The sequence below is a fragment of the Felis catus genome, chromosome A3 (assembly GCF_018350175.1).
Source record: "Felis catus isolate Fca126 chromosome A3, F.catus_Fca126_mat1.0, whole genome shotgun sequence".
Lineage (NCBI taxonomy): Eukaryota > Metazoa > Chordata > Mammalia > Carnivora > Felidae > Felis > Felis catus.
In genome coordinates, this window is record NC_058370.1 from 942,531 (window position 1) to 969,959 (window position 27,429).

General features: G+C 61.4%; 2 protein-coding genes across 23 annotated transcripts in view; both read right to left on the minus strand.

Moving 5' to 3' along the window:
* Positions 1-8,223, minus strand: part of COL20A1 (collagen type XX alpha 1 chain) — a 29,582-nt gene extending 21,359 nt beyond the window's left edge. For all 12 annotated transcript variants that reach the window (XM_045053394.1, XM_023250997.2, XM_045053388.1 and 9 more), the window contains exons 1-3: positions 8,011-8,223; positions 5,921-6,031; positions 6-149 (exon numbers count right to left, since the gene is read on the minus strand). In XM_045053394.1, coding sequence (XP_044909329.1) covers positions 6-149; positions 5,921-6,031; positions 8,011-8,128 — 373 coding nt within the window. In that variant the 5' untranslated portion in view covers positions 8,129-8,223. The remainder of the gene's footprint in view (positions 1-5; positions 150-5,920; positions 6,032-8,010) is intronic.
* Positions 8,224-13,398: 5,175 nt separating this feature from the next.
* Positions 13,399-25,535, minus strand: ARFGAP1 (ADP ribosylation factor GTPase activating protein 1). 11 transcript variants are annotated; one of them, XM_023251002.2, is made up of 15 exons: positions 25,368-25,535; positions 23,740-23,831; positions 22,646-22,709; positions 22,338-22,447; positions 21,914-22,085; positions 21,338-21,438; positions 20,476-20,562; positions 19,871-19,967; positions 18,832-18,888; positions 17,671-17,703; positions 16,694-16,723; positions 15,802-15,858; positions 15,311-15,370; positions 14,716-14,786; positions 13,399-14,013 (listed from the first exon to the last, which is right to left on the minus strand). In XM_023251002.2, exons 3-15 carry the CDS (start codon positions 22,703-22,705, stop codon positions 13,674-13,676), a joined length of 1,275 nt encoding a protein of 424 aa, XP_023106770.1. In that variant the 5' UTR covers positions 22,706-22,709; positions 23,740-23,831; positions 25,368-25,535; the 3' UTR covers positions 13,399-13,673. The 11 variants fall into 11 exon arrangements, with proteins under 11 accessions (XP_023106770.1, XP_023106767.1, XP_023106768.1 ...); XM_023250999.2 differs by having other exon boundaries at positions 14,716-14,792; positions 25,368-25,533; XM_023251000.2 differs by lacking the exon at positions 25,368-25,535 and adding an exon at positions 24,846-25,088 and having other exon boundaries at positions 14,716-14,792.
* Positions 25,536-27,429: the final 1,894 nt, after the last annotated feature.

Here is a 27,429-nt window from a genome sequence, read left to right on the forward strand (position 1 = left end):
CTTACTCACAAACTCCCTCTGTGCCAGCAGGGTGGTCCCTGAGCCAGTAAGCCGGAAGATCTGCACGGTGTAGCCCTTGGAGGGGCTCAGGCCCCCCACCGTGGCCTTGGGGGCCTTCGTGGTCAGCATCACATCCTGCTCCGCGTCCCCTGGGGTGGGGAGAGAACAGAGAGGGGGGAGGTCTTTGCTCCTCTCTGTGGGGTCTGACGGGAGGGACTGCACTCTGGGAAACGAACTGAAAGGGAATGCCTGTCCGTGGCTCCATGGCAGCAACACGTCCATGTCCTTGACGAGGACTTACCCTCCATGACTTATGCACACGTCCTCCGGGCGCCCAGCACAGCGTCCTCGGGGACACCTTGAGGACGTGAACATGGGGGCACACGGAGAGAGGAAGACGGGGGAGTCGGGGCCCCCGCTCTGCCCTCAGCACTGTGGTTGGACCGCATGGTGCCAGCCCGCAAACACCTCCGCGGGTCTGAGGCCGAGGCTGAGTTTCAAGCATGAAAAACAAGCAAAATCCCAAGGGGGACGCGGCCGTCTGCTCAGAGGAGACACTGAAGCGGGTGTCAGGGGGCGCCGGGCACCTGTCCCATCTCCCGTGCCAGGCAGGGGAAGTGGTAGGAAGGGCCGGCACCCCTGCAGGTGGAGAGAAGGCCGACTCTGCCCTGTTGTGTGGCCAGCCTGCAATGGGGGCGCGCGAAATCCAGGGAGTCGCGGAATTGCCGCTGTCGTAATTAGGAGCCACTTTGTCAGGCATTCACTGTGTGTGCGTCACGTTCATCAAGCTGCGTGATTTTCACAAACCCACTGCCCCCACTTTGTAGGAGGGAAAACCGAGGCCCCAAGGACCAAGCCACATAGTCACTCAACGGTGGAATCGGGATTTAACCCCGTCTGTCGGATGCCAAGCCCACCTGCACAGATGTGTGATTAGCGAGCAGTCGATGGGGGGATTCACGTGTGCATGTGTGCACGTGCGTGCGGGCGCGGACACACACACACACACACACACCCTGCCTGGCCCGGTGCTCGCGCCACACAACAGGGCCTCGGGGATTCTGGACTCCTGGCTTCTTGGGATCAGCTCTGCTCACGCTCACCCCCTCCCGAAGGCTGCCGTTTCTCTCCTCCAACCCCTCTCGGGTCCCACGGCCTGCCCCTCACCCCCACCCCACTGGCGATGCAGCTGGCTTCACGTAGCCAGGGCCTCACACACGCTAGGTCCTAATCCCGCATCCCCACAAACTCTTACAGGCCTGTCATCGTTAAAAGAAGCCAAGTATTTTGCGAAGGTGGAGCACTGAGCAGATCGCAGGCGAGCAGCTCTGACGTGTGAGCTCAGTAAGCGCTGACCGAGGCGGCCGTCGCTCTCGGCTTTACTGCAGGGCACCTGCCCACCTGTCCGCCCCGGCGCGTAGACCACGGGCAACGGCGGACTTGGTAGACCACACGACCCTCCGTCCGTAAGAGCTAGAAGAACTAGATGGAGGACTTTTAAAGAAGCTGCTTGCCGAGAGCTGCTGAGGCCACGATCCAAAACCCAGAGCAGGGATGCAGCCGCTAGGGCGCCCCTACAGCAGGCCTGGCCGGGGCCGTGCTACAGGGTGAGTGCTGGCATCCCCCCAAAATCCACACGTTGACCTCCTGCCCCCTAAGGTGATCGTGTTAGGAGGTGAGGCCACGGCGAGGTGAGTGGTTGTGAAGGTGGAGCCCCTGTGATGCGGTCAGTGCCCCTCTGAAGAAGCCCCAGGAGTGGGCACAGAGACAGGACAGCTGTCTGTAAACCAGGAAGAGGGTCCTTACCAAGAACCCAATGGTGCCAACACCCTGACCTCAGATGTCCAGCCCCCCAAACTGTAGGGACTGAATGTTGTTTAGGCTGCCCAGTCTGGAGTGCTTTGTTAGAACAGCCTGAACTGGCAACGCAGGGAGTCTGGAAGAGAGGCCATGAGGACAAAGGTTATGGGGGCTTAAGAAGCAAGAATAGGAAGTCTGGGCTGGAAGTGAACTCTTGGCACATGCCCCCGCGTTTTTGGGTTGAAACCATAAAGATCTACCCTTAAGAGCAAGAGTTAACGAGAATAGACCAGCCCTTGAAGGGACTGGAGCCCAGCTTCAAATACTTCCAACCTCTAAAATTTAACAAAGATTACCCCAAACTGCTAGTTCCCATTGCCTCTGTCAGAAACATAATTTTTTTTAAATTGTTTTAAATGTGTATTTATTTTTGAGACAGAGAGAGACAGAGCATGAATGGGGGAGGGTCAGAGAGAGAGGGAGACACAGAATCCGAGGCAGGCTCCAGGCTCTGAGCTGTCAGCACAGAGCCCGACGCGGGGCTTGAACTCACGGACCGTGAGATCATGACCTGAGCCGAACTTGGATGCTGAACCGACTGAGCCACTCAGGCACCCCACAATTTTTTTTTTCTGGAGGAAGACAATGTTACATAAGGTCATAAATTATTTCTGTAAGCTTTCACAACGGCTGGTACTCAATGCAACATAACCAGGTGTACAAGGAGCAAGAGGAAGTGGTAGAAAGTTAAGAGAAACAACAGACAATAGGAAGAGACCACTGATTTTTCTGGACAAGTTACGGGGCTTTTAAATAATTATGCAAACTAGTTTGAAGATTTAGGGATAAGCCTATGAGGTTAGGTGTCAAACTAGAAACAGTAAAAAAGCAATTCAAATGTAAAAACCAAATGGATATTTTCCAAATGGAAATTCTAGGATGGAAAAACAAAAACTTGAAGTTAGGAATTCTAAAAATGACTTAACAGCTTCTTATGCACAAACGAAGAGATGAATAGTGGAGTATAGGTCAGAATAAAAACACAACATTAAGAACGGAGAATTAAAAATATAGAAGAAAATAAGAGGCACAGATACAGGAGAGGGCCCACATGTGTGATGAGAGTCCCACAGAGAGAAAAGACAGCAAACAGGGCACAAGTGATATTTGCACAGACTTGGCTAAAGAATTCTCCAAAATTGTACGACAGTAAGACCCAGACCCAACAAGCCCCATGAATCTGCAGCGAGGTAAGAAGAGACCCACACCAAGAACATCAGATTAAGTGTGCTCAAAATTAAACAGAGGGAAAAATCAGAAGGCAGTCAGGAGGAAGGAAAGCGAGGAATTACATCTCACGGGGCAATAATCAGGCTGGTAGCTGAATTCTCGAGAAAACACAATAAAAGCCAGAAGACGGTAAAAGGATTCTTCAAAGTGCCGAAAGAAAGTGCCCACTCCAAATTCTATACCCAGCAACAGTATCTTTCAAGAACAAAGAATGAAGACATTTTCAGGCAAACAACAAAACAAAAGCCCAGAGAATTTGCATCTGGCAGAACTGTACTGCAGGAAATGCCAAGGAGTATTTTCAGGCAGGAAAAAAAAAACAAAATCCCAGATTGGAAGACTCTGGAAGGAATAAAGAGAAGGGGTGTACATGTGAGTTGGTCTAAATTAACGTCACGTCAACTACAGTAATTAAAATGTGCTCTGAGATTTAATATAGATACAGAATTAATGTGCATAGAAAGGGGATGAATGTGGCTGCGATGATCAGAGGCCTTGTCTCTACCGGGGGAAAGGCGGTGTAGCGGCCAAGTACAGGACTTGCTGACAAGTTAATGTCCTTCCTGGTGGTCGTCTCCAGGGTGATTGCCACATGAATAAAGGAACCATAACCACCAAGATGATGGGGACACGGAATAATAATGAAAAGTGTTCAATAATCTCATACCTACTGATCAATCCTAACTTCACAAAAAAAGAGACACCAGACACTGTGTACCTCCATTTGTGGCACAGTAGAAACTGCATAGAATCACTTATAAGAATTTCTGTCAACAAAATAGAACCAGATTGGAATTTGACCAACTTCTGGGGCAGAAGTGCCAGTCTACAGGGGATACAGGGAGAGAGGAATGGTATACATGGCACCATGGAGATGCCATCAGCAAAACACAGAATGTCGGGAAAGCGATCTTCTTTACTCAACAAATAAATGTCAAAGAAAAGGGGAGAGAGGAAACAGTTGTAGAGTAAAGACTACTTGAGACATAGGAACCACATAAAATGTGTGGATTCTGTTGGGATAAAAATTCAAAGAAGTCAAGTATAAGTATTTATCAGACAAACTGGAAGATGAGAACACAAGAAAATATTTAATGACACCTCTGAAACATTTTTACTTTTTAGGCATGCTACTACTGGAGTTATTTCGGAGTCCTTCCTTTTAGACAAAACTACTAAAATATTCACAGACGGGATTATATGACTACATGACGTCTTGGATTTGCTTTAAGATAACGCAATATATAGAAGGAGTTGGAGAGAGATCACGAAATATTGGCCACATATTGATAACGGTTGAGACTAAGTCATGGGAATGTGAAGTTCATTATACCACACTCTTTTAGGTGTTTAATTTCTTCCATAAAAATTCAGTTTCAGAGAGGACAAGGAGAGAAAAAAATCATAACAAGTATAACAAAAGATAAATAGGAAAATGTTAGATTCAAACCCAAATACATCAGTAATTTCATTAAATGTAAATGGGAAAAAAAATCTCAGTTAAAAGGCAAAGATTGTCACACAGGACAAAACCAACACCAATTATGTGCTCCTTGGAAGGCGCATCTATGGTGACAGGTGACAGAAGGCTGAGTAGATGATGTAGTGCAGGCAGCGCCCAGCAGAGCCAGTGGCCCTGGTGCAGAGGGACACCTGACGAGAGGTAATGGGCAGCACTCCACAGCAAGATGGAGTCATGCCAGACTCACACGCACCTATTCACATGCACCTGAACACAGCCTAACATACAAAGTCCACTGAGGCAAGCAGAGGAAGACATTTCTACAAGCCAAGCAGGGGTTAAAGTGCTTCTCTCAGTGACTAATAGGATAAGTAGACCAAAAGCATTAACAAAAATAGAAAAGATTTGGGGTGCCTGGGTGGCTCAGTCGGTTGAGCGTCCGACTTCGGCTCGGGTCATGATCTCACAGCTCATGAGTTCAAGCCCTGCGTCGGGCTCTGTGCTGACAGCTCAGAGCCTGGACCCTGCTTCGGATTCTGTGTCTCCCTCTCTCTCTGTCCCTCCCCCGAGCACACTCTTTCCCTCTTTCTCTTTCTCTCTCTCCCTCTCTTTCAAAAAATAAACATTAAAAGAAGTTTAGGGGCGCCTCAGTGGTTTGGTCGGTTGAGTGTCCAACTTTGGCTCAGGTCATGATTTCACAATTTATAGGTTCGAGCCCCATGTTGGGCTCTGTGCTGACAGCTTGGAGCCTGGAGCCTGCTTCCGATTCTGTGTCTCCCTCTCTCTCCACCCAACCCCTGCTTGTGCTCTCTGTCTTTCAAAAATGAATAAACATAAAAAAAAAAAATAGAAAAGATTTGAAAAACAGGATGAGCAGCCTTGGCTTAATTAAAATATTAGAAAACTACCCCCAAGTCAGAAAGGGGTCATTCTTGGGAGCAGAGACAGATTGGAGCCGGGGGAGGGGCCTGAGTGGGCTGGGGGAGCCCCTTCCCCCTCCAGGGCGTGCCACTTCCTGCAATTACACACTCAGGGTTGGTGTCAAATCTCAGTTTTTGAAGTTTTTAAGACCAGCAGCCAACATCACGCTGGGGGTGCTCTGTGGCTGTACCTTCGCAGGGCTCTTGGCCCCCCTCCTGCAAAATGTCCGTTAGGTAGGTGTGCAGAATTCTGGAGGGGAAGCTTGAGAACAGACTCGTTTCTTCGAGAGACACTGGTTGACCCCTTCTGGGTGTGCCGGATGTGGGGACACAGCGGCGGGACCTTTAAAGGCTCTTCTCCCGCCACGTTCCCCGTGCCGGTGGGGCAGACGCACACGGGTGTGGGACGACAGGCAGGGCACTGGCACCCCTCCCAGGGGCACCTTACCTGCCATGGGCTTCACCTGCACCAGGTAGCCAAGGCTGCTCCCCTCCGACTCCGACCACTTCATCTGCAGCCGGTCCTCAGGCAGCACCGCCAGCCTCAGGCGGCCGCTCTCTGGGGAGACAGCACCAGGTGGTCAGGGCTGACCCGAGGACAGCACCAGAGAGTTTGTGCCCCCTAAAGCCTCCACCCCAGGTGCCTTGGCCCCACTGGGGACAACTTGAGAACCTGAGGCCCCATCTGGGGCTGAGAGGGACCACCTGCTAGAGCCAAGGAGGGAGGCCTGGCCGGCTCTGCCGAACAGGGCCCAGGCCAGCATCCAGGATTGGCGGGAACGGCCTGGTTGGCATCCCCAGCGTGGAGCCCATGTGGTGGCTGCTGCCCTGGGGCCCGGAGCTGCCTGATTCCCCCATCCCCACCCCCCAGAGTCCACATAGCCCTGGAGGGGAGCTGCGGCTGTCCTGGGAGGAGGAGGGTGGTGGAGGACGGGCCCTAGGACACAGACTGGCCTCCCGGGGAAGCTTCCGGGAGCTCTGTGGCAGGAATGGCTATTTTTGGAAAATAGGGACAGAGATGGGCCTCTTCTGGATGCCCCTACTGAGAGATGGGGTGTGGGGAGCAGGGCAGGGGTTGGGGGGGTCCCAAGGCAGGCACAATGACCAGTGGTTCAGAGTGGGAAACAGCTGGGCTGGGCCCCCGGATGGGCCAGGCTGCTCGCTGGGAGCACCAGGGAACGTCTGATGGGGCAGCCATAAAAAGCCATTTGTGAGCAGGGACCCCCCCACCCCCCAGCTCCTGCTCATGAAAAGGCTTCTGTGTCTTGCTGGGCCGCCGACACCCTGGGGGAGGCATCCCAGATGCCTTTGGGGTCTGCATGTCAGGAGCCGTGGTGGGGCACAGGGCGGACAGCGGGGGGCCTGTCCCCTCAGCAGGGCCATCCCCGGGGAAGACAGCCCGGACATGTGGGCCCCCACCCACCCTGGCCTCCTAGGGGCCGGGAGACCATCCATCATACTGAATGAGTCCTGACCTCAAGGTCCGTGGGCTCACAAGTGACTTGGCCCCACCTTGGGGTGGTCCTGTCAGAGCCACGGGGACCCGGGACACGACCCAGCGGCAGTTGCCAATGTGCAACGAGAACTAAGGAGACGTGCCACAAAAGAGTGGTTGGCGGACTCCACACCAGGTGTGGCCACGCGTGTGCCCCGCTGCCGTGACCGTGTCAACAGAGACCACGAGTCAGACGCAAGGGGCCTTGGGCAGTAATCCGGGCAGTGACGTGTGGCCTCCTGCCCTCCCTCGACTCGGGGGAGCCCTCTCGGCGGGGGGCACAGCCGGGGCGCTGGCGGCCAGACACCGGCCCTCCCAGAATCTGTCCAAACCAGCACCCCGCGTGGGGAACACGGCAAGGAAGTCCGTCCGGCCCCGCAGCCGTGTCCCTTTTGGGGTCACGTCACTCCCCCAAAACACGTCACTCCCACAGGGAAACATGTAAATTCCCACGAGGAAGCGATCGGACTGAAAAGGCCCCTGGCTAGACGCGGTGCAGCGGCCACAGGCGGTGGCCACGCGGGTGCCGAGGACAGAGGCAGGGCGGCCCTGCCCTCTCCCAGTGCCTGCAGTTGCCACAAGCAGGCGGCAGACAGCAGAGAACGGTGCTCTCCTCCGGGGGGACAGGAGGAAAAGGGGGCTCCGCTTTCTACTCCACATTTGTGCCGTCTGGAAACTTTCTGCTGAGGAGGTGTCCTGAGTAACGCAAAACAAAACACGCCTGTAGGAACTGGATGCAAAACGTGTAAATGCGATAGAAACAAACGAGAAAGCAGCAGCAGCCCCGGGCTGGGCCGGAAGACGGCAAGGCCAAAGGTCCAGCAAAAAGCGGAGGGCGACGCTTTGGGCAGAGGAGCACAGGTGGCCCCCGGCGTCCCGCCTTTCCTCAAGAGCACGACCTCGGCCTGGGACGACGGCTCCCAGGGAGGGTCAGGAGCAGGAGGCAGAGCAGTGGGGGCTGTGCCCTGGGCGGGTGTGGCCTGGGCCGGGGCTGGGCGCTGACTGGGCCACCTTCCCAGGAAGCACCCCCGCCACGTCCTTACCTTGTCTCTGGCCGAGTCCCACGGCAACACCCAGCCACAGCCAGAGGCAGACCCCGAGGTGGGGGCACACAAGGGCACTCGTGGCGCACCGCCTGTGGGAGACGAGGTCGTGGACCATCTTCCGTCCTGACCACCCCAAGTGCGGTGATCTGGGGAGTCCTACACCCCACGACCGCCCACACCCTGCCCACAGCAGACCGGTGTCCTGCACGACCTTTGTGGAGAGGTCAGCCGCCCTTCCCCAACCCGCCCCCAGATGCATCTGGCCGTCACAGCCTCTGCTCCTTCCTTCCGCCCCCAGGACACCCTCACAGGGGGACCTGGGTCCTGACTGCTGGCCCGGTCGGTCCCTCTCTCGTCATTAGAACAGACTGCTCCCAGGGCCAAGGGGCCTGGGGAGGGAGCTGAGGCCAGGTGGGGGCAGCCTATGGTGTCAGGGTGGGGACTGGGGCCCCAGACTGAGCACGGCCCCTAGGATCTCGTAGGGCCCCTCGGCCAGCCCCAGGACCAGCTTCTCAGCAGGAAGTACAGGTCCTTGGAGGTGGGGAGGGGCCGCCGTCCCATCCGCGGCTGCACACAGCCTGGGGACTGCCTCTGCTGACAGTGCAGAGGGGACTCACAGCACAGAACCTCAGGACCCCCGCCAGTCCAGCCACACCCAGGGGAGGTGGGAGCCAGGACCGTCTCATGGAACTGCCCAGCTTATGGGCGTCCTCGGGGCCGCGGAGGGCCGGAGGGCAACGCACGGGCTATCTGGACGCTCCAGGTCCCGGGACCTGCCTGATCCACATCCTGAAGCCAGACCCCTCCGCCCCCGAGAAGCCTGACCGGACCCAGTGGGACTCCTTCCAGGAGCACAGAGGTCACGGCTGTGAACAGGAACCCTCTGGACAGTCTGCCCTCCCTGCCCCAGGACTTGTTGAAAAGGCAAGATCGTCCTCACATCACAGACCCAGCAGACCGCCGGTGGCCCTCCTCATCCCCTCAGCCCCCAGGACCACAGGTGAGTCACCAACCTCCTCCTGGGTGCGGGTGGCATCGCTCGCTCGGTCCCTGTGCACTCACATCCACTCTGGTCCCGCTGCAGCCACGAGGGGCCGGGGCTTACGAAGGCCCCTTTCCTCAAGACGTCACTGCCTCGGCCCAGCCCCGACCCCTCCTCCCCCGGCCTCCTCCTCTCCCCAGGCTCTCCGCCCCTCCCATCTACAGCCCAAGATGGGGGTACAGAGTCCCAGTGCGTAGGACCGCATCGCCGCAGGGCAGGGGTCTCTCGGGGGTGGGAGAGGGTGCACCAGCCAAATGCCTTTATCCCTCATTCCACAGGGTCTGCCCCAAAGAGGGGCTCACGGGGGAGGCACCTCAGGGACACGGCCACCACATGTGGTCTGAGCACCAGGCTAGGGGTGACAGGCATAGGTACCTCCGGCAGACTAGCAGGGTGCGGACGTATCAGCCTCCACTTCCTCCCTGCTCCTCCTCAACGGGCCCCAGCGCCCAGGCCCGTGCCCACACTGGCCCCTTCCCAGAAACCTCTGCTGCCCCACTGGCCTCGCAACAGCCCTTCCCGGTCTGCAAGGGCCAGCCCGGTGTGGCCCCGCCCACGTGGGCAGCCCCAGGCCCAATGCTTGGGCAGGGACGCTGACCAGACCGGACCCCGCCCCAGCCCCACCCGACTCGGAATCGCCCCACCAAGGAGCCGATGGGTGAGCAGAACTGACTAGCAGTTGGTCGCCAGGGGCTGGCAGCCGCTCTGGGTCCAGCTTCCCGAGACAGAAACACTTTGGCGGGTGGGCACAGCCTGGGGCTCTTGGGCAGGGAGGCCAGAATCTGAGACCTGGTACTCACTGCAAGCTGGGAGCATTTGGGGGGGGGCGAAGGTCAGGGGCTGGGTGCTGCTGGGGGGGGGGGCCCTTACCCAAGACCCATGGGGGCTTATCCCCTCCCCAGACTCCTGGCCACAGGGAAGACCCCGCAGGACCAGCCAGCGCCCCTGCCTCACGCCTGCCGGTCTACCAGCCCCAAACCCGGGAACACTGCGGGGGGTGGGGGCCCACGGTCTCAGGTCTGGGCCAGGAAACCGGGGCAGCTCTGTCCCAGGTGGCCGAGTGTCCCTCCCCCGGTCCTGGCTGCACGGTGGGCCCAGCTGCGCAGTCAGTGCTCCTGCGGCTGGGACGGCCCTCAGACCCTGGGCCACACGAGCTCTCGGACATAGCCAGGGAGCGCCTGTGCCCAACGACCCGAGCCGGACAGCGGGACGCTGTGGTGCGGAAGGACACAGCACCCGGGAGCTGGCCCTGCCCGGTCCTGGGACCCACACCCCAGCCAAGCCCCGCACGCCCCAGTGGGGCCCAGCAGCCACGGACAGCCGTGCCCCGGGCCTACCATGTCTGTCCGTGGCTCACAGGTGCTCAGGACACACGTCTGCACTCACACGCACCCACTGAGGCGCCACCTGCACGCGCACAAGCCAGTCGGCTCCTCGGTGCCCTTGGCTGGACCCTGTCCGCCCCTCACCCAGTGCCTGCCAATCACCTGTGATGCCCCTGAACCCCCCGAACCAGTTAGCAACGTCAGGGCCGCCCAGGACCCCAAGAGAACGGGACAGTACAGTACCGGGTGCTGGCCCCTGGCTGAGCAGGGCCCCATCGCCCTTCCAGAAACAGCACAGCAGCCTGCCCGCGGGCTGGCACGTCGCCCCCATCACGGGCCCTCGCTCCGTCCTGCACAGGTCCTCCCCCAGTCCTGGCCTCAGGGGAAACTGGCCCTCGGCACGGAGAAGCCTCCTGCGTGGCCCCTGACATCCACCCTCGGGGCTGTGGGGGCCGGGCCGCCCCTGACCACACCCGTTGGCTCAGACACAGCAGACACGCCAGAGGGCAGGGCCCCCACCGCCCAGCCATCCCCACCCAGACGGCCCCCGGGAAGGCCCTGGCTCTGGGTGTGAGGGCTCAGGGCCCGCCGGGCGGCTGAACTGGGCCACAGCAGAGGTGGACTTGTGTGAGGGCTTGGCCGGCAGGGCGCGCAGAATGCCACGGTCGTGGGGAAGGCCGGAGGGAAGGGAGCTGAGGGGGTTGGCCTTCGCGTGCGCCCGCCCGTCCGTCCTGGCGTCCGGCAAGGGGTCTGGGGCCGAGATGGCGGAGCCAACCGGGAGGCCTCGATGGGCGGTGGTCCTACCAGTCCCTGGTCAGCCTGGCGTCCCGCAGCCGGGGTCCAGGTGGGACCCCTCACAGGCAGCCAGGGGGGCAGAGGGCGGCTTCGCAGCCTCTGGCCCCGTCTCTCACCAGGCTGGCCCGAGGGGGAGACGGCTGGCCACCAGCACAGGTGGGGGAGGCCCACGGGGATTCAGCCAAGTACTGCCCCAGGACTGCCCCATGCCCCCTGGGCCCCACCCAGACCTGCCTTCCCGCTTGGCACCCACTGTCTTCTGCCCCGGACAGGACGGCCCACGGGAGACCACCCAGGAAGAAAGCTCCGGTTCTGGAAACTCCACTCAGCATCCCCCGGCTGTGCCTCCCTCTGGCCCCACTTCCCGTCAGGGGACTTCAGACCATTTCTGCCCAGAGCCAGGCAAGCTGCCACGGGCCCCGGGTCCCAGGCAGACACCCACTGGAGACCTCTCTGCCCCCCCCCGGGAGGTGTCCCACCTGCACCTCCAAGAGCCCCAGGCCCCGCCCAGCCCGTCCCCCCATCTGCAAGCACATGCTGAAAGTGGCCTTTGGGGCACTCACCCAGGTCACTCTGTTCCCATGTGCCAGTGACCCCTGCACAGGAGAGCACCAGACCGCTGCCCAAGCCCTCAGCCAACACAGCCTGTGGCCGCGGGCACCCCACCCGGGCTCCACCTGGCACAGCACCAAGGGCATCGGTCTGCCGCCCTAAGGGTCTTGGACCACCGCATCCCAGCACCCCAGGAAGGGTCTGGGAGAACACCCCCTTGGCCAGACCACGTCTGAAGACACAGCACAGACCTGATCACTGCACTTAGCTTGACAAAGAAACTCACTCTCAGCGTGGCCTCCCAGAGGAGAATTTACTGAAGAGTAACGGCCTGAGCGTTGGCCACCGAAGCCCCTGGGGCCGACAGCAGAGCCCCCGGTTCCCACCCTGACGGACGAGGAGGTTCCAGTGCAGAAATCAAACCCACGTTCCACAGGGCACTGACCCCGGAGAATGCCCGTAGGGGTGACAGCTGGCCTCGAGCACTCTCCTGAGCACCGGCACCCTGTGACGCTCTTTCCCAGGACGGCAGACCGACCACGGGGCCTCTCATCACCCTGAGGTTCTGACCTCTGATCCGGGTACACAGGCCGCCGGCTCAGTGACCGACATCCCCAAACGGCAGCCAAACCCCGCAGGTGCTCCACGCTGGGTGTCCCTGTCCCCCGACAGCTGTCTCCTACAGGGAGAGCCGTGGGCCGGGAGGCCGTGACACGCCGGCCCATCACACGCCCCAGACCTGACACGGGCGGTCACGGCCTGGCTGCCGCCAAGCGTCCACGCTGGGCCGGCCTGTCCCGCGACATGATCGGCTAGCAGCGTCCAGAACACAGAGGGGCCGCATCCCGCAAGAGTCACGCCAGGACTGAGGCACACGCCGCACCGGGTCAGAGGCTGGCTGACAGCCACGTGAGGGTCAGGAGGCGGGTGCGGAGAGCAGGCACCACAGCCGAGAGTCGCGTGCAGGCGCGTCACACTGACGGGAGAACGACCCGTTAGTACTAGGCCGTGACCGCGGAGCTGGGATGGCCACGTGGGCTCTGGGTGGACAAGGAGATGCAAACGACGCTGCAGGCCGGGCCGCGGGCGCAGGACGCGCTGGCAGGGACAGGGCGCCGGCGGCCCAGCCCGACGGGAACTCCCCCCTCGCCGCAGACGGCTGGGGTGGCCTCTGAACGCGGAAACAAACCCGGGACAGCGCCACGTGCTGCTCGTCTGTGAGCCCCGGGAAGGGCAGGCCCCAGGGAGCCCCCCCCCCCCCCCGCCACACACCCCCACATCTGGCTGGGGGCCAGCCCGGCTCAGACACGGACGTGCTGGCGTCCCTCCCCCGCTTTCACGTCCCCGTTGCTCAGCCGTCTGGGCCATCCCGGGGTGCCGCCCTCAGTCCAAGCGCAGACAGGAGGCCTGGGCGTTGGGGACGAGGCCAGAGGCCCTGGGGTGTGCGTGGCCGCGCACGGAGGCCTGGAGAGGTGGCACAGGAGGGAGGGACAGGCGGTGACCGAGGGCCAGGAGGGCGAGGTGGGCGGTCAGCAGCGCCAGCCCCGGTGTCCCTTCTGGATTTCCACACGGAGGACCCAGAGCAGGGTCCTCAGAAGCCCCGACCAGAAGAGGCCTGGGCTGAGGCGCTGGAGAGAGAGCACACGTTCCGCGTCACGACACTGCACGGGCTGCGGTGCGGCCACCCGGGAGGGTTTATTAGCGAGGGCGTTACGGAACGATGGCGCAGCCTGCCTCCTGCGGGGGCGGGACCCCGCCCTCCTCGTCGCCAGGCCACCACAGGAGGGCCAGTGCCCACGTGAGCGGGCAGCCCCGCCCGCAGGCTCCCACCCGAGGTGCCGTCTTCGCGCCACAGCTGGTTTCTTGGGTCAGACGGGAGGAGACGTGGGGACCAAGTGCAGACGCGGTGGCCGTCCCAGCTGCTGGGGGCCGGCGCGCGGCGGGGCCTACCAGTCCTGGTTGTCCCAGCCCTCGTCCACCGGAGCCGCCGGCGGCACCGCCTTCTTGGGGGCCTTGGCTCTGCCCTCCCCGCTGCCCCCCCAGGCCTCCCCGAGGTCGCTGTTGTCGCTGTTCCTGTTGTTGGACGCGGAGCCCGAGCCCCACACGTCCCAGCTGTCCGAGCTCCGCTTCTCGGCCGAGGCGTCCGCGCACGTCCAGCTGTCGCTGCTTGGGGACCTGTGGCCCCTGGCGGGGTCGGCGCTCCCGAAGGTCTCCCAGAAGCTCTGGTCGACGGTGTTCTGGGGGTTGTCCCCACCGCCGCTCCGGGAGCTCTGGCCCTCCGGGGGTCTTGGGGGGAGAGAGGGAGACTGAGGACCAGCCAGAGCCACCTGGCCCTCCCTCGGCATGCTCCCCAGTGTCCTCCCCGAGATGGGGCTCAGGGCCCGGAGCCGACGTCCACACCAGAGCTCAGGGCGGCTCTGCCTTGGAGCCGAGGGCACAGAACCCTCTGGAAGGACTTGGGCGGGCCCCCTGCAGCCAGAGCCCAGCTCCGCCAGGCCTACCCCACAAGAAGCATGTCCCGGTGACTGAGGGAACAAGGCCTCTCGTGCCCCCAACGGGCCCCCTGACCCCAAGTGCTCAGGCCCCACATGGTCCAGAGGGTGCCCCCAATGGGCCCCCTGGCGCAGTCACGCTACCCAAACCTCGGGACAGAACGTCAGGAAGATACGTGGTGCGAGTTCTCCCTGCCCAGCCGGCCCCAAGAGGACAGTGAGCGAGGGGACAGCGTCCACCCGCCGGACCCGAGACCGCACGCGAGGGCTCAGCGTCCGTCTCCAGACTGAACCCCTGAGCCCATCCCTCAGGGGCCCAGGTACAGCCACACTGAGCGCGGGGGCCAGAGCAAGAGGTCGGGCTGCCAGCCGGCTCTGGGGGCCGCCGCAACCCCTGCAGCCCTGGGGGTGACGTGCCCCCAGAGACCTTGCAGGAAGAAACCCAGGGAAAGGGGGCCCCTGCCTTCAGGACAGAGGGACGGGGGCAGCAGCACACCTGTCCGAGGGGTCCTCCGCTCTCCCAGAGAAAAAGGTGGTGACGTCCCGCCAGCCCCTACTGCCGGCCCCCTGGACCTAGAAGGGACAGAGAAGGCAGCTGAGCGGGATCCTCATGCACAGCACACACGGCCTTTCACTCAAAGCCCCCGAGAGGCTCAGAAACGCAAGCAGCGTGGCAGGGGCTTAGGGCCCCGCTGTCCCACACTTCCCCTCCCCCCCCCCCGCCCGCCCCCGCCGCCGGGGCGGCCGGTGGCCAGGGACGCCCACGGGCACAGAGAGGCCCAGGGCTCAGCAGCTCCAGGAGACGCCGAGCAGGCGAAGGCCCCTGCACGCCCTCGCGGAGCGTCAAGGTCGGCACTCACCAAGGAAAGGGCAGCGGCAGCAAAACAAGGGCAGAAGAAAAAGAAGCGACAGGTTAGCGGACGGACGGAAGCCGCGTCAAGCTGTCTCCACATTCCCGTGGCGCCGGCACTGCAGGGCCTCTCTGACCCTCCTCCTGCGTCAGCGGGCGCTCAGCCCCTTCCTGCGCTCGGCTCCGGGCGCCCCGGAATGTGGAGACTGGCTTCCGGCGGCGCCCGGGGGGCCCGCCCTACCTTGGACGCCAACTGAGAGACCCCACTGGACACATCCTCAAAAATCTTTCCCTCCTTCACCTGCGTGGGTTAAAACAGCACCTTTAGCGGAGCGGCGGAAGCCACACGGTCGCCCGTTTCTGACAAAGGACCGACGCAAACTGAAGAGCCCTGTGGCAGCAGCCGCGTGGGACCCTATCTCCCCCCTGGGCTGCCCCCTCCCCAGACGTGAAGGCGCCGGGGCCACCGACTCCAGCCCAGGCTGGTTTAATGCGGCGTCCTCCCTGGCAGAGGACTGTGTCACCGACAACCTCCTGAGAACAGACCGACAACGCCCGAGGTCCCCAGCCCGCGAGAGCTTCCCGCGCTCGGTCAGCTGGGTCCCCACAGGAGAGCGGGACTACACCCCCCCCCCCCCCCCCCCCCCCGCCGAGCAGAAGCTGACGGACAGAGCCCCCTACACCAGCTGCTCCCCTGGACGAGGGCCCACCGGGGGCCAAGGGCCACGTTACCTTCTCCTGGGCGGGTTTGAGGACGTTCTCGTTCAGACTGTGGCCCAGCTCCGAAGCCTGTGCAAACAGGGGCAAGTCAGGGGAGCTCCCCAGGCAGCATGTCCCCCAGGGCATGGGTTGGCATGGTGGCCACGAGCTTGGCCGACAGAGGGAAGGCGGGAGACGGTGAGCGGCCCGGCAACGCACAGATGCCTCCCGCGCTCCTGGCGCTGCGCTAGGAGCGGCCCCCGGGCACGCTGGCTGTGGGGCGGCCAGAGACCACCGTCCCAGGCCTCCTCGCTCCAGACAGAGAGGCTCAGAGAGGCAGCAAGTAGTCGGGAGCCCGCCCCAGCCGGTGGCCACCTCCAAGTGTTCCCAGCAGAGCCCCCGCGATCCCGGCCCACGAAGACCACCGCCGTGCCGGCTACAGGTCCCACGCTACCCCCTCGACGGGAACGCAGGCAGGCGCACCCACGGTCACCAGAGCAAAGGGGACGGAGCCGGAGGACGAGCCAAGGCGGGTGATTGGTGGGGGTGGGGTGGGGGGGACGACGGGGCAGCCAAGAGCACGCCAAGCAGCCGCAGCCTCGGTGGACCGGGTAGCCACGTGGGCGCCCAGCGCTCACACCGGGATTCGCTCCTTCCAGTGATTTGGCTCGAGGCGATCAAGCCGGGAAATGAAAATCCTGCCAAGCAGCTCCTGGTGCCCCGGCAAAAGCAACGTCCCCGGTTCCCGACTCCAGAGCACCACGAGCGGGCCAGACGGGCCCAGTGGGGCTGGCGAGGAGCGCCGAGGGTACGCACACGTAAGCGAGGACACACGACGGGCCACAGTCCAGAACAGCTCAGGGCAAAGCAAGTGATGAGCGCAGAGACGGGGATAGGCATGCACGAGAACAGGCTCGGGCCTTACCGGCTCTGGCTGCTGCTTGGAGCCCCAAAACTTTACCGAGACAGCAAGGGAGCGGGTTGGGGGGTAGAGAGTGGGGTGGGGGGATAAAAGAGAGAGAGAGACAGACAGAGAGACAGACAGAGAGAGAGAGCGCGGGCGCTAGGAGCATTTGACATAGACCAGGAAGCACGTCCAAACATGTTAATAGCCTCACGTTCTCATGGTGTCACCCCTGCAGGTGTCCCCAAAAGTGGCTTTGAGTACACACTTCTTGCCATCAGACCTCACTGCTTTCCACTCCCAACGTGCAACTCCCGGGACCGCAAGAGCGAGCGAGCCAGGAGCCCGGGAGGGGGGCCGGGTGAGAAATCACCCTCGGGCAGGCTCTGCTGCAGAAGCAACCATCCTCCCGCCTGGGACCGCCTCCAGGGCTGCTGCCTCCTGCACAGTCCTGACTCCCAACAGCAGACACAGGTGGCCCAGCTCCAGTACCCCTTGGGGACTGCTGGGGCTACCAAGATTTGAAGGAAAAGGCCAAGGCCCAAGGCCCCCAACCACCGCCCACAAAGAGAACGCACTCACCGGGGAAGGATGAGTGCTATTTCCATAGAACCCAGACCCACCATCCCAAGGAAGGGCTGGGCTCAGCCTGCGTGCGGCTGCCTACCCCCCTCCCCACAACGCATAGCCTCAGCAGCACCCAGCTTCCCTCCGCCAACCGCACAGGGGCCCTCCAGCTGTGCAGGGCCCGGGCTGCGATGGAGGGGTGATTTTAGCCCTGCAGGCCCCAGGCAGATGCGGCCTCTTACCCATCTGCACACGGACGTGGGAGCCTGGGCCAAGTGCGGGAGCACAGGCCTGTCCACACCTGAGCCACAGACATGTCCCCTCCCCCAAGCACACGGCCCAAGGAGGGCACACCAGGCAGAGTCCAAACACCAACAGGACATCAGACTAGGAATTTTAACAGCACAGAACACAGAAGCTTCCTTTGTTACCTTCTGACTTGCTTGAGATCCGAATTTCGTTGCCTGAAAAGAAAATCGACGTTGGCTTTGGGATCTCCTGTCCCCATGCCGGGCCCCAGGCTGCACCTCCGCAGGGCTGAGACAAAGCTCTGGCCTAAGTCTGTCTGCTGACAGCCACCCATCCCACAGTAGCTCCTGGAGCACGAGGCCACCAGCTCCCTGTCGGAGGAAGGCCATCGGGAGGGACACCCACACGGCACACAGGCCTGGGGCAGCAGGCCCACCAGGAGGCGGTGGCCACCCCAGCCCTGTCACCTAGGGGCTTTCCCATGGCCCAGACCATACCACCTACTCGGCACCCAGGGCAGTCACACAGCTCGCCCTAGCACGGCACCCCCGCCACTAAGGAAGATTCCAGCTGAAAGACACCTGCACCCCTGTGCTGCACCTTCCAAGGCCAAGGCCACAGAGACAACCAGCAGAGGCTGAAGCACCGGGGCCACAGGGCCTGGGCCCCTCAACGCTGAGCTCCTCCCAGGCTGGGCAGGGCAGGATGCTGGGCACAGTGGCCCACGGGGCCCACTGAGAAGTGTCCACAGCGACTTCACTCCAGCCCAGAGCCTGCCCAGGGCTCTCCCTTCTTGGGGTTACCTTCCTCAGCACGGCCACACTGGCCGGGCAACCTGCTGGACCCCACCCACAGCCTCCTCTCCAGGCTGACATCCCCAGACAGGTTTCTGGCCTGTTCTTTTCCAAGCACAGGCCCACTCTCCACTTGTCCTGACAAGATCCCTAACCCAGTCGCTATGGCAAGGGGGAGAGAAAGGTCGGCTTGCACAAACGCTGCTCTGTGCCCAGCAGCAGAACCTCGAAGGCCGGCAGGACCACTCAGCCGACAGGGGTCATGACGTGCCCCACCTCAAGATGGCACACATCTCTTAGGGCCGCTGGCCCTCTGCAAACAGTGCTGCCCTGACATGGAGGTGGATGGCCGCTACAGAGCAGAGAACGATGTGGCCCTGAGGTCTGCTGCGGCCTCAGAGGCTCCGGGCCAATCGCGCACAGCCTGGGCCTGGGAATGCTCTCCAACCGTCGGTTGGAGCCCCTTCAAGACCCTTCTGCACCCCCAGACCCCAGAGCAGCCCAGCCCGCCTGGGTCCTACGGGCGGAGCACTGGGGCGGGCTACTCACACCCTCCTTGGCAGCCGAGGCAAACTTGCTCGCTCCGGTGGTGAAACTGCTCCAGCCCTGAAAAGAGAGGCCGCGGTGAGGCTGCGGGGGCGCCTCCCAGGCAGGCTCCATCTGCCACGCCGCCCACCTCTTGGCGGAGGGGCTGCCCGCGTCCGCACCCAGCTCCGCAGGAAGGCCGCCCCCACGGGGCCCTGTCCACAGCTGCAGCCCGGCCTCCCACAAAGAACGGGTTCCCGCCGCGGGCACGCCTGGACACCACGCACCCGACCGGTGGCCACGGCAGCCGGGACAGCGCCCGCGACTCTGCGGTGCTCCCCTAGCCCTGACCGTCCGGACCTCACGTCGAGCACGTGGCCATGCTTTCGTCTGCTCTCCGCCCCCCACCTCCCCTCAAGGGGCAGGGGCCTGGCACCCAGTCTGTAGAGACGCCTGTTCTCTTTGCCCGAGTTCGAGGCTTCCCCCCGAGCCTCCAAATCCAATCGAGACCGTTTAAAAACATAAATGGCTCACTTAAACCTCAGCTTCCCAACAGAGCCTCCTCCCCCCAAACAACGAGACAACTGCGTTCAGCTTCTTGCGTGAGATCTAAAACGCGGCAGGAGGGGACATGGAAACACGCACGTGCCCCGTACGGGCGGGGGTCTGTTTTTTCGCAGAGAAACTCTCAGGCAGCAGGCTGGAGGCTGGAGGCGTGCCTTTCCGCCCTGGAGCAGTGACCTCGGCTGCCCAGCGCCCCGGCAGGCCTTCCCCAGGACGCCAAGGGCAGCGGGCACCCTTCCGAGGGTGCTAGAGCCCACACGGCTCAGCTGCCCGCTGTGCCCGGAGCTCTGCCAGGACAGAGGGGGACCGGGCAGGTGCCACACAGAAAGTCGTGCTCTGAAGAACCCCTCCCCCGTTCACTGGAAACAAGGATCTCGTAGTCACAGTGAAGAAAGCTCTCTGCGCGTGGGGACCTGAATGCACCAGGCGAATGAACCTCGCTGTAAAGAAAACAGGCCTCCTGCAGAGGGCGGTCCCCGGGGCAAGACACGGTCCTCACCGAGCACAGGGACGACACGGCACTGCTGAGGAAGTCGTCTTCCCTCCTGGGGGGGGGCACTGTGTTCCCAAACCCGACGTAACGGTTCTCCTGGGCCCTGACAGGGAGACACAGGCGCAGCCCCACTGCTCCCGACGGCCTCGGGACAAGAGGCCCCCAGACCCCAGATGGAGGTGGGGGAACCCTCCCCCCCCCCCGAGTACGTGTATCCACAGCAGTTGGGCGGGGGAAGGCATGGGGTAGGCTACCCCCTGCTCACTGAAAAAGACCCTCCTGCTGCATTCAGTCGGGGCCCCCGGCCGGACCCACAGCCCGCAGGCGGTTACGGCAAAAAGCGTTGAAGTTATTTGACAGCTCCGGCGACAAAAACTCGTTTACGCGTCAGGTTGCGTTCTTTTTTCCTTCTAAATGTTGGGCTTTCTCTCCACTCAAAACTGCGCTTCAAACCTGGGCTGGCCCAGGGACAGCAGTTCAGGACCCGCAACTGCACGCAGACCCTGCACACAGCAATGGGCCCCCAGCCCACGGCCGGGGGACGGTCCCGCCCGGAGGGACCCCACCCAGAGCCATCCAGCCACCAAACCCCTTGCTGCCCGCGGCCTCACCCCTGGTAGGAGCCGAGATCGCCATTCAGCCAGTCTTCAAACGCCTTGTCTGAGGAGCCGGTGGAGCTCTGTGGGTGGCCAGAGGCCCTGAAACGGGAGAGTCAAAGTTCAATGCGGCCGAGGGAGGTTGGGCAGGTGCCTGAGGGAACCAGGTGGGTCTCTGGGAGGTGCTATCTCTCCACCAGGTCACACTGGGCTCCTCCAAGAATGGAGCACCTGAGGCCAGCTGGCCTCCAGCTCTGTCCCAAAGGGAGCTCAGACTCGGTGGCCAGACACACTGTAGCCCCAGCTGGGGCCGCAAAGGGACCCCGAGAGCAGCTCCATCCTGCCCGTGCCGGCAGGGAAGCAGCCCAGAGGCTGGTGAGACTGAGGCTGAAGCAAGCACCCCAGGAGTGGCAGTGGGGGGGTGGCCTGGGCACCCCCGGTGCAAACAGGGAGCCTTCTCTAGACCGGCCACCCCAGAACAACGCCTCGGCCGTGCAGGAGGACACGGGATGTGCCGTGGGGACCGGCCTGACCGCAGCATAGCTGCACTCGGGGGGGCGGGCCACCCTCCGAGAGGACAAAGGCCGCTTCCCAGAGATGCACACGTGTCACGGGCGTCTGGAAGAGCCTGCACTGAACGGGCCCTTGGGAGGTGGGGAGGTTCCAGCTTCTACCTCAGGCACAACTGTACGCTTGCGTTTCTACCGAAAGCCTGTGTTGCTTCGGCAACCTAGAACGTTCTCTCTCCCACTGACTTTTGGGCGAGTCTCACAACGTGAGCCGTCACCGCAACAGTAAGGGGATCCTGAGCTAAGATCAGGGCCGAGATCGGGGCTGGGCCGAGAACAGCGCGGAGCCAGATAAGAGGAGCAGCTACCGGTGGGCAGTGGTCGCCAGCGCCTTGGGCTGGGGTGGGGTCCAGTTCTGGGCAGGCGAGGACTCCAGAGACCATTCTCTGCCTTCAGCTAGGGCGGCCACCTGCCAAGGGGGCACAGGGATCAGAGAGCCTGCGACTGCCAGGAGGGACCGGCGACATCACCCGCTCCAGCATATCCTGCTCCCAGCCCCTCCCAGGCTCAGCGGCCACGGGCTGGGGCCACCCTGACACACGTCAACGGCAAGACCGACTGGGTCTCACGCTGGCTGCAGCGAACAGCGGTGCCGGTGAGTTCCCAGGCAGCGGCTCCAACCCCGAGTGACATGGTTCCTCCGGCAGGCGTGGCCGTCCTGGGATGGTGTGGCCACCACAGAGATGTGGGAACGCGATGCTCCCCCAGAGGGTGTGGGGAAGGCCCGTCCTCACCCCCGCCAACTACACACCACCCGCCCCCGAGTGGGACGAGGCGGCCCGCGTGTCCTGTCCGCAGGCATATCAGGGTCCACAGAAGAACGCCAACGCCCAGACAACAGCCAGCAGGCAGGCCCCTGGCACGGCTGGTCAGCCTGTCCCCACCTTGTCCCTGAAGAGGGCTGCGGCCTTGCTGTTGTACTTCTCCTGCAGGGACCAGCACGGGTCATAGTCCTCCTGAGACTCCAGGAACTCTCGGAACTTCGCGTTCCCCCCAGCTCTCATCTTCTCGAGCTCCGCGTCCTTCCATTTGTCCATGGTAACAGAGCGCACAAAGCTAGAAGCCGGGCACCGATCTAGTTAGCAGCACTGGGTACCCAGGAGCCACCCCCCACGCCCACCCCAACCAGGGTGTGGACGTGACACTTGAGCTCCCCCGGGGCGGAAGCCTGGCCGCGATGCCCCCGAGGGCACACAGAGGCAGCAAGGTGGCAAGTGTTGGTTCATCATCCCACACCCAGCAGTGGGCCCTCGACCGTGGCCGAGGATCCCCGTGGAGCCGGGGGTGCGGGGGGAGCAGGGCACTGACCTGAGGTGCACCCCAAGCCCGCGGTGCTTCCCCGAGCACTCCAGGCAGATCCAGATGCCATAGGTCACGCTCACCCACTGGGGGTTGAATGCTCCACACTCAAAACACACCTGCAGAGAAACCACACGCGACTCACCCAGGCACACAGGGCAGAGCCCAGGGACCCCAAAGGCCCCACAGGTGCCCCCAAGAGGGAGCGGGGGAGAGGCTGACTCAAGACCAGCAGCCACAGGGCGAGCTTTGAGGCTACAGGTCGCTTCCGAGAGGTTTGCTGAAGCTCAAAGCACCGAAGCAAAGCAGATGCTTACGTTGTTTTCATCTTGGGCTCTGACTTCTTTAAGAACTTTCCTGGTCCGTGGGCTGGCCATGGTGCTGAAAGGAGAGAAGAAACTTTAAAAACTTACAAACAGGTTACTTTATGAGAAGACCAATTAGGGCAAAGACACTATAACACACAGCTTCAAAGAAACCCCGCTGAGCTGCCTGGAAGCTCTGGGCAACACCCCTAACCTACTACAGGCAGCGTCGGGGAACCGCTCACACAAGGACACTGTCCCCCACACTCGAAGAGAAACCTACAGCAGTCTGCATGTTCCCAGGCCAAAAGCAATGTGACTATGGAGAACAACGTAATTAACAGCGTCCGCTTTGCTTAAGCATCACGCACCACCGAGGCTCTGCAATCTATACAACATCCCGTCTTGAGAAAGTCCGTATCAAGGGGTGGTCTTTATAAAATGTACACAGACTGGCCGCTAAATCTGACCGCCCGTCTGAAGGCCAACACACCAGACGTGGGCCAATGATCACAGAAGACGGGGAGCCCCAGGTTCTCTGCGCATCACACCTTCCGCTCCCCAGCGGGCAGCGTGGGGCAGAAGTGGGAGCCCTAACTGATGTGCGGAGAGGCTGACCTGTGGGAGGGTCTACAGGTAGGTCCTCTGTAGGGCCATTGTGATGGAGGTGACCGGTGGCATGACCACGGCAGGACAGACCTGCCACCCTGCCTCACGGGGACGCCGTCGGGAACAACAGCCACATAACTCGGGCTGAAGAGCGGAACCAACTCCGGACGGATCTCCTAGCTTTGGCAAAGTTCAAGTTCAACCCCTGGCCCGCTGAATTCATGACCAGGACCACTGACATAATAAGATTCGAGCCAGGAGCCAGCACAGCGCTGGCCATAAAGCAACACCGTGGTTCTGCACACACCACGACCACTTGGCCGTGGGCCCCAGGCCACCTCTCCGCTGCCTGGACAGACTGACGGTGTGGCTGCCGCCTTCTATCGACGTGCAGCCTACACAACCCAGGAGGAGCTTCTCTGCCCTGTATCTCGCCTTTAACCTTAGTACACAGAACTAAGGCACAGACGGGAACGCCGACTCTCCACACCACTGACCTTTCTAAATCTGGAAGGCCACAACTTCGATGTTCCCGCTCTGAGGCTCGTCGAAGCAAGCAAGAAATGAAGTTGCTTCTGGTTTTCGATAACTGACGGAAACAAAACCCAGAGTTCACCCAAGGCTCCTCTGCTCTGCGGCTTTCTGTGCCGCGTGTGACAGTCTACCGAAAGCATCAGATCTTGAGGGCAAACACCTGAATCCATAATCTGGGCCAGACTCATTCAAATGGGATACTGCTGTCACACTGAGCGCCTAGGCCACAGCACGGCATAGATGGGTAAGGGCACAGACAGGCAAGGAAGGACACAGACACATAAGCGCACACTCTTGGAGAGACATCCTGCCGGGTCTGAGTCACAAAGCCCTCTCCACACATTCGTCTTGTGGCGGCCACTGGGGAAGCCCATGCAAGCTGGTGTGTGGGGCTGACATGCGTCCCTGCCCGATCAGGTCTCCATACTCAGCCCTGTGCTCTTTCCCGAGGACTGTAGCTTCCCTCAGGGGTTCACATTCTGGTCAAGAGGGCACAGGCAAACAAAAGCCAGAACGGGGCTGAGCTTGCTCTGAATTGGAAACTGTGTAAAATAAAATTGGGCAGAGCAAATGTTTGCAGAACTAGCAGAAAGGTAACATGTGGAAGCTAAAAGACTTGATTTGGATTTAAAAGGAACTCCCCTTGGTGACCCGTTTGGAGGTGAGCATCCTTTAACCCTCTGAGATGCTAACTCTGATGCATGAAAACACCTCCTAACTTTCAAAACCGTAAATAAGATTTATGCTGAGAAACAACCCAAAAAATCCTTAATGCTTGAAACCCAGATGGTAAAATGCAGCTTTCTGCAGGTGGACATAACTTCAGGAAACACTGAACCAAACGAGGACAGCTTTTCTTGGTTCATCAGGTAAGCCACTTGCTAACTGCTGAAAGCTGAGTCCTTAAGTTGGGACTTTCTCCATGTCTACCATTAAAAGTAGCTGAGGACGCTGCTCGGTGTCCAAGGCGCTTACACAGGTGACCAGGACAAACAGAAAGCGCCCGAAGCACCCCTGTGGAAGCACAGACGATCTCCGAACCCCGGCCGGTAACGTCAGAGCTAATCACCCCCTGGGCCGTCGTCACCCTGCTGCACAGCGGTAACCAGAGCGTGGCGGGAGTGCTAGGCCCGCACTTAACGGGCACGATTACTCCTCAACACTGGCGACGAGGCCGATCACCGGGGCAGACAGGACGCATCCGCTTCACCTCCATCCACGCGAACCGAAAAGGAACGGGTTGCTTCTGCCTCCCCGCGGGGGTCGTCCACGGCCAAGGGGCGGGAGCACAGGTGGCGAAGGGAGACCGGCCGGCCCCCCTCCCCCGACCCTCCCCCCCCCCCCCCCCCACGCTGGCCGGAACCCGTACTTGCCAGGGTGGAAGACGCCCAGACTCCAGCCCCGGCCCGACTGGACGCTCGTCCCGGCCAGCGCCAGCGCCCGAGGGAGGAAAGGGGCGAGCCGCGCCGGGGCCCGCGGCTGCGGGAGGATTCCAGCCCCCGAGGTGGGGGCGGCGGGCCGGGGGCGCGCGGGAGCGCCCGCCGAGGCGGACCGGGGAGCGGGCGCCGGGGGCCTCGGGTCACGCGCTTACCAGGCGGGGTCCGGGCTCGGTCCTGTGCGCCGGGGTCGGCCGGGGTCCGCCGGGGTCGGCCGAGCTCGGGCGCGCCGCTAGCTGCTCCGGGGACGCTCGCCGGCCGCCCACCCCACAGCCACCAGCTTCCGACTACGTTGCGCCTCTCAAGGCATCACGGGAAGCCGGGGGGCGGGCCGGCGGGCCGGACTTCCGCCTCCGCCTGCCGGGCCGGAGCGAGGCCCCGCCCCTGTCGCCATGGGGACGCGGCGCGGCCGGAGTGCGGCCGCTGAGCGTCCCGCGGGGCCCGGCCGCCCGCCCTCCCGCACGGCGGGCCCGGAAAACGCGTTGCCGCCTGCTCTCGCCGGGATGATTCCGGGACAGCTTCCTCGCCGGGGGCTGACTGGGAAGACGCGGCGGGGGAGGGGGCAGCCGGCGGGCTCCCCGGGGCGGGGCGGGCGGTTGCGGAGTCCGCGCGTGTGCGTGCGGTGGACGGCACCGCGCGCCTCGGACACGCTGAGCCCCCGGACTCCGCCCTCCGTCGGCGGGGCCCACCCGGAAGCCACGGGGCCCGAGCCATTTGGGGTGGTCCGGCGCGCACGCGGGTGGGAGCGCGCACGGAGCGGTGTGAATGCAGCGCCCCGAATACGTGCCGATGCGCCTGCAGCAAAGAGAACCCTGAAAAGTGTTGATGTCGGGGGAGCGGGAATTGCAAGCGATTTTTTGTTTGGTTTGTACTTGGTGCTTTCTGCGCATGCGCTACATCCCTGTAACTTTTGGAATGACCACGTATAAACGTTTTTATTGAGGTATGATGTGCAGTCAGTAACGGGTACCGTTGAACCACTTGACCAGCCTACCCCAATGTAACCTCCCCCGCGATCGGCTAAATCAGCTAGGGAACATTCCCATCCAGGCAACCACTGTTTGCGTTTCATCCTCACACCTTCGTTTCACCTGTTCCAGAAATCTGTATAAATGCAGTCATGCAGTGTGTACTGTTTCAAATGGCTTCTTTCCGTTAACACGATGTTTTCAAAATCCCACGGAGTCGTGCGTATCTGTCTCAGGGGTTTCATAAAAGTGGAATCACGCGGTTTGATGTTTTTAGAGCCATCCACGCTGTGGCTGTGTCAGCACTTCGTGCCTTTTCATAACTTAAGAATATTCCACTGAATGCAGTACCAGGGCGCCTGGGTGGCTCAGTCAGTTCAGTGTCGTACTCTTGATTTTGGCTCAGGTCATGATCTCACAGTTCGTGAGATTGAGCCCCTCCACTTTGGTCTCTGCTCGGGGCGTGAGCCTGCTGAAGATTGTCTCTCTCCCTCTGGCCCTCTCACCCGATCGTTCACTCTCTGTTTCTCTCAAAAAAAATGCAGTATATGGGGCGCCTGGGTAGCTCATTCGGTTGAGTGTCCAACTTCACCTCAGGTCATGATCTCGTGGTTTGTGGGTTTGAGCCCCGTGTCGGGCTCTGTGCTGACAGCTCCGAGCCTGGAGCCTGCTTCGGATTCTGTGTCTCCCTCTCTCTCTGCCCCTCCCCTGCTAATGTTCTGTCTCTCTCTGTCTCAAAAATAAATAAAATTATTTTTTAAAAAGTGCAGTATCAGTTTGTTTATCCATTCACATATTGGACACCAGAGTCATTTAAAAAATGTGATATTATGAATAAAACTACCTCATTTATGGACAAGTCTTTTTTGAAGGCATATTTTTTAATTTATCTTGTTTAACCTAGAAGCAAGATTGCTGAGGATGGGCAGGTGTACTTTGAACTTTACGTGAAATTGCCTGACAGTCTTCCAAAATGGTCTTCCACCCGCAGTAAGAGAGTTCCACGTCTTTGTTAACAACTGGGATCGTCAATCCTTACACTGCAGCCATTCTGGTGGGCACACAGTGGGGTTTCCCTCCGCTGTTGGCTGAGAGCTGCTGTGGGTGCTTAGCTTACTTCCAGAACTCCCAGCCTGCCTTGTGATGGCTGAGCCTGAGCACCCTGCCAAAGCCAGAGGAAATCCTCAGGGAGGGGCCGCTGGCATTCACGGGAATGATGGCACCAGCAGGGTCCACATGGTGGCAATGT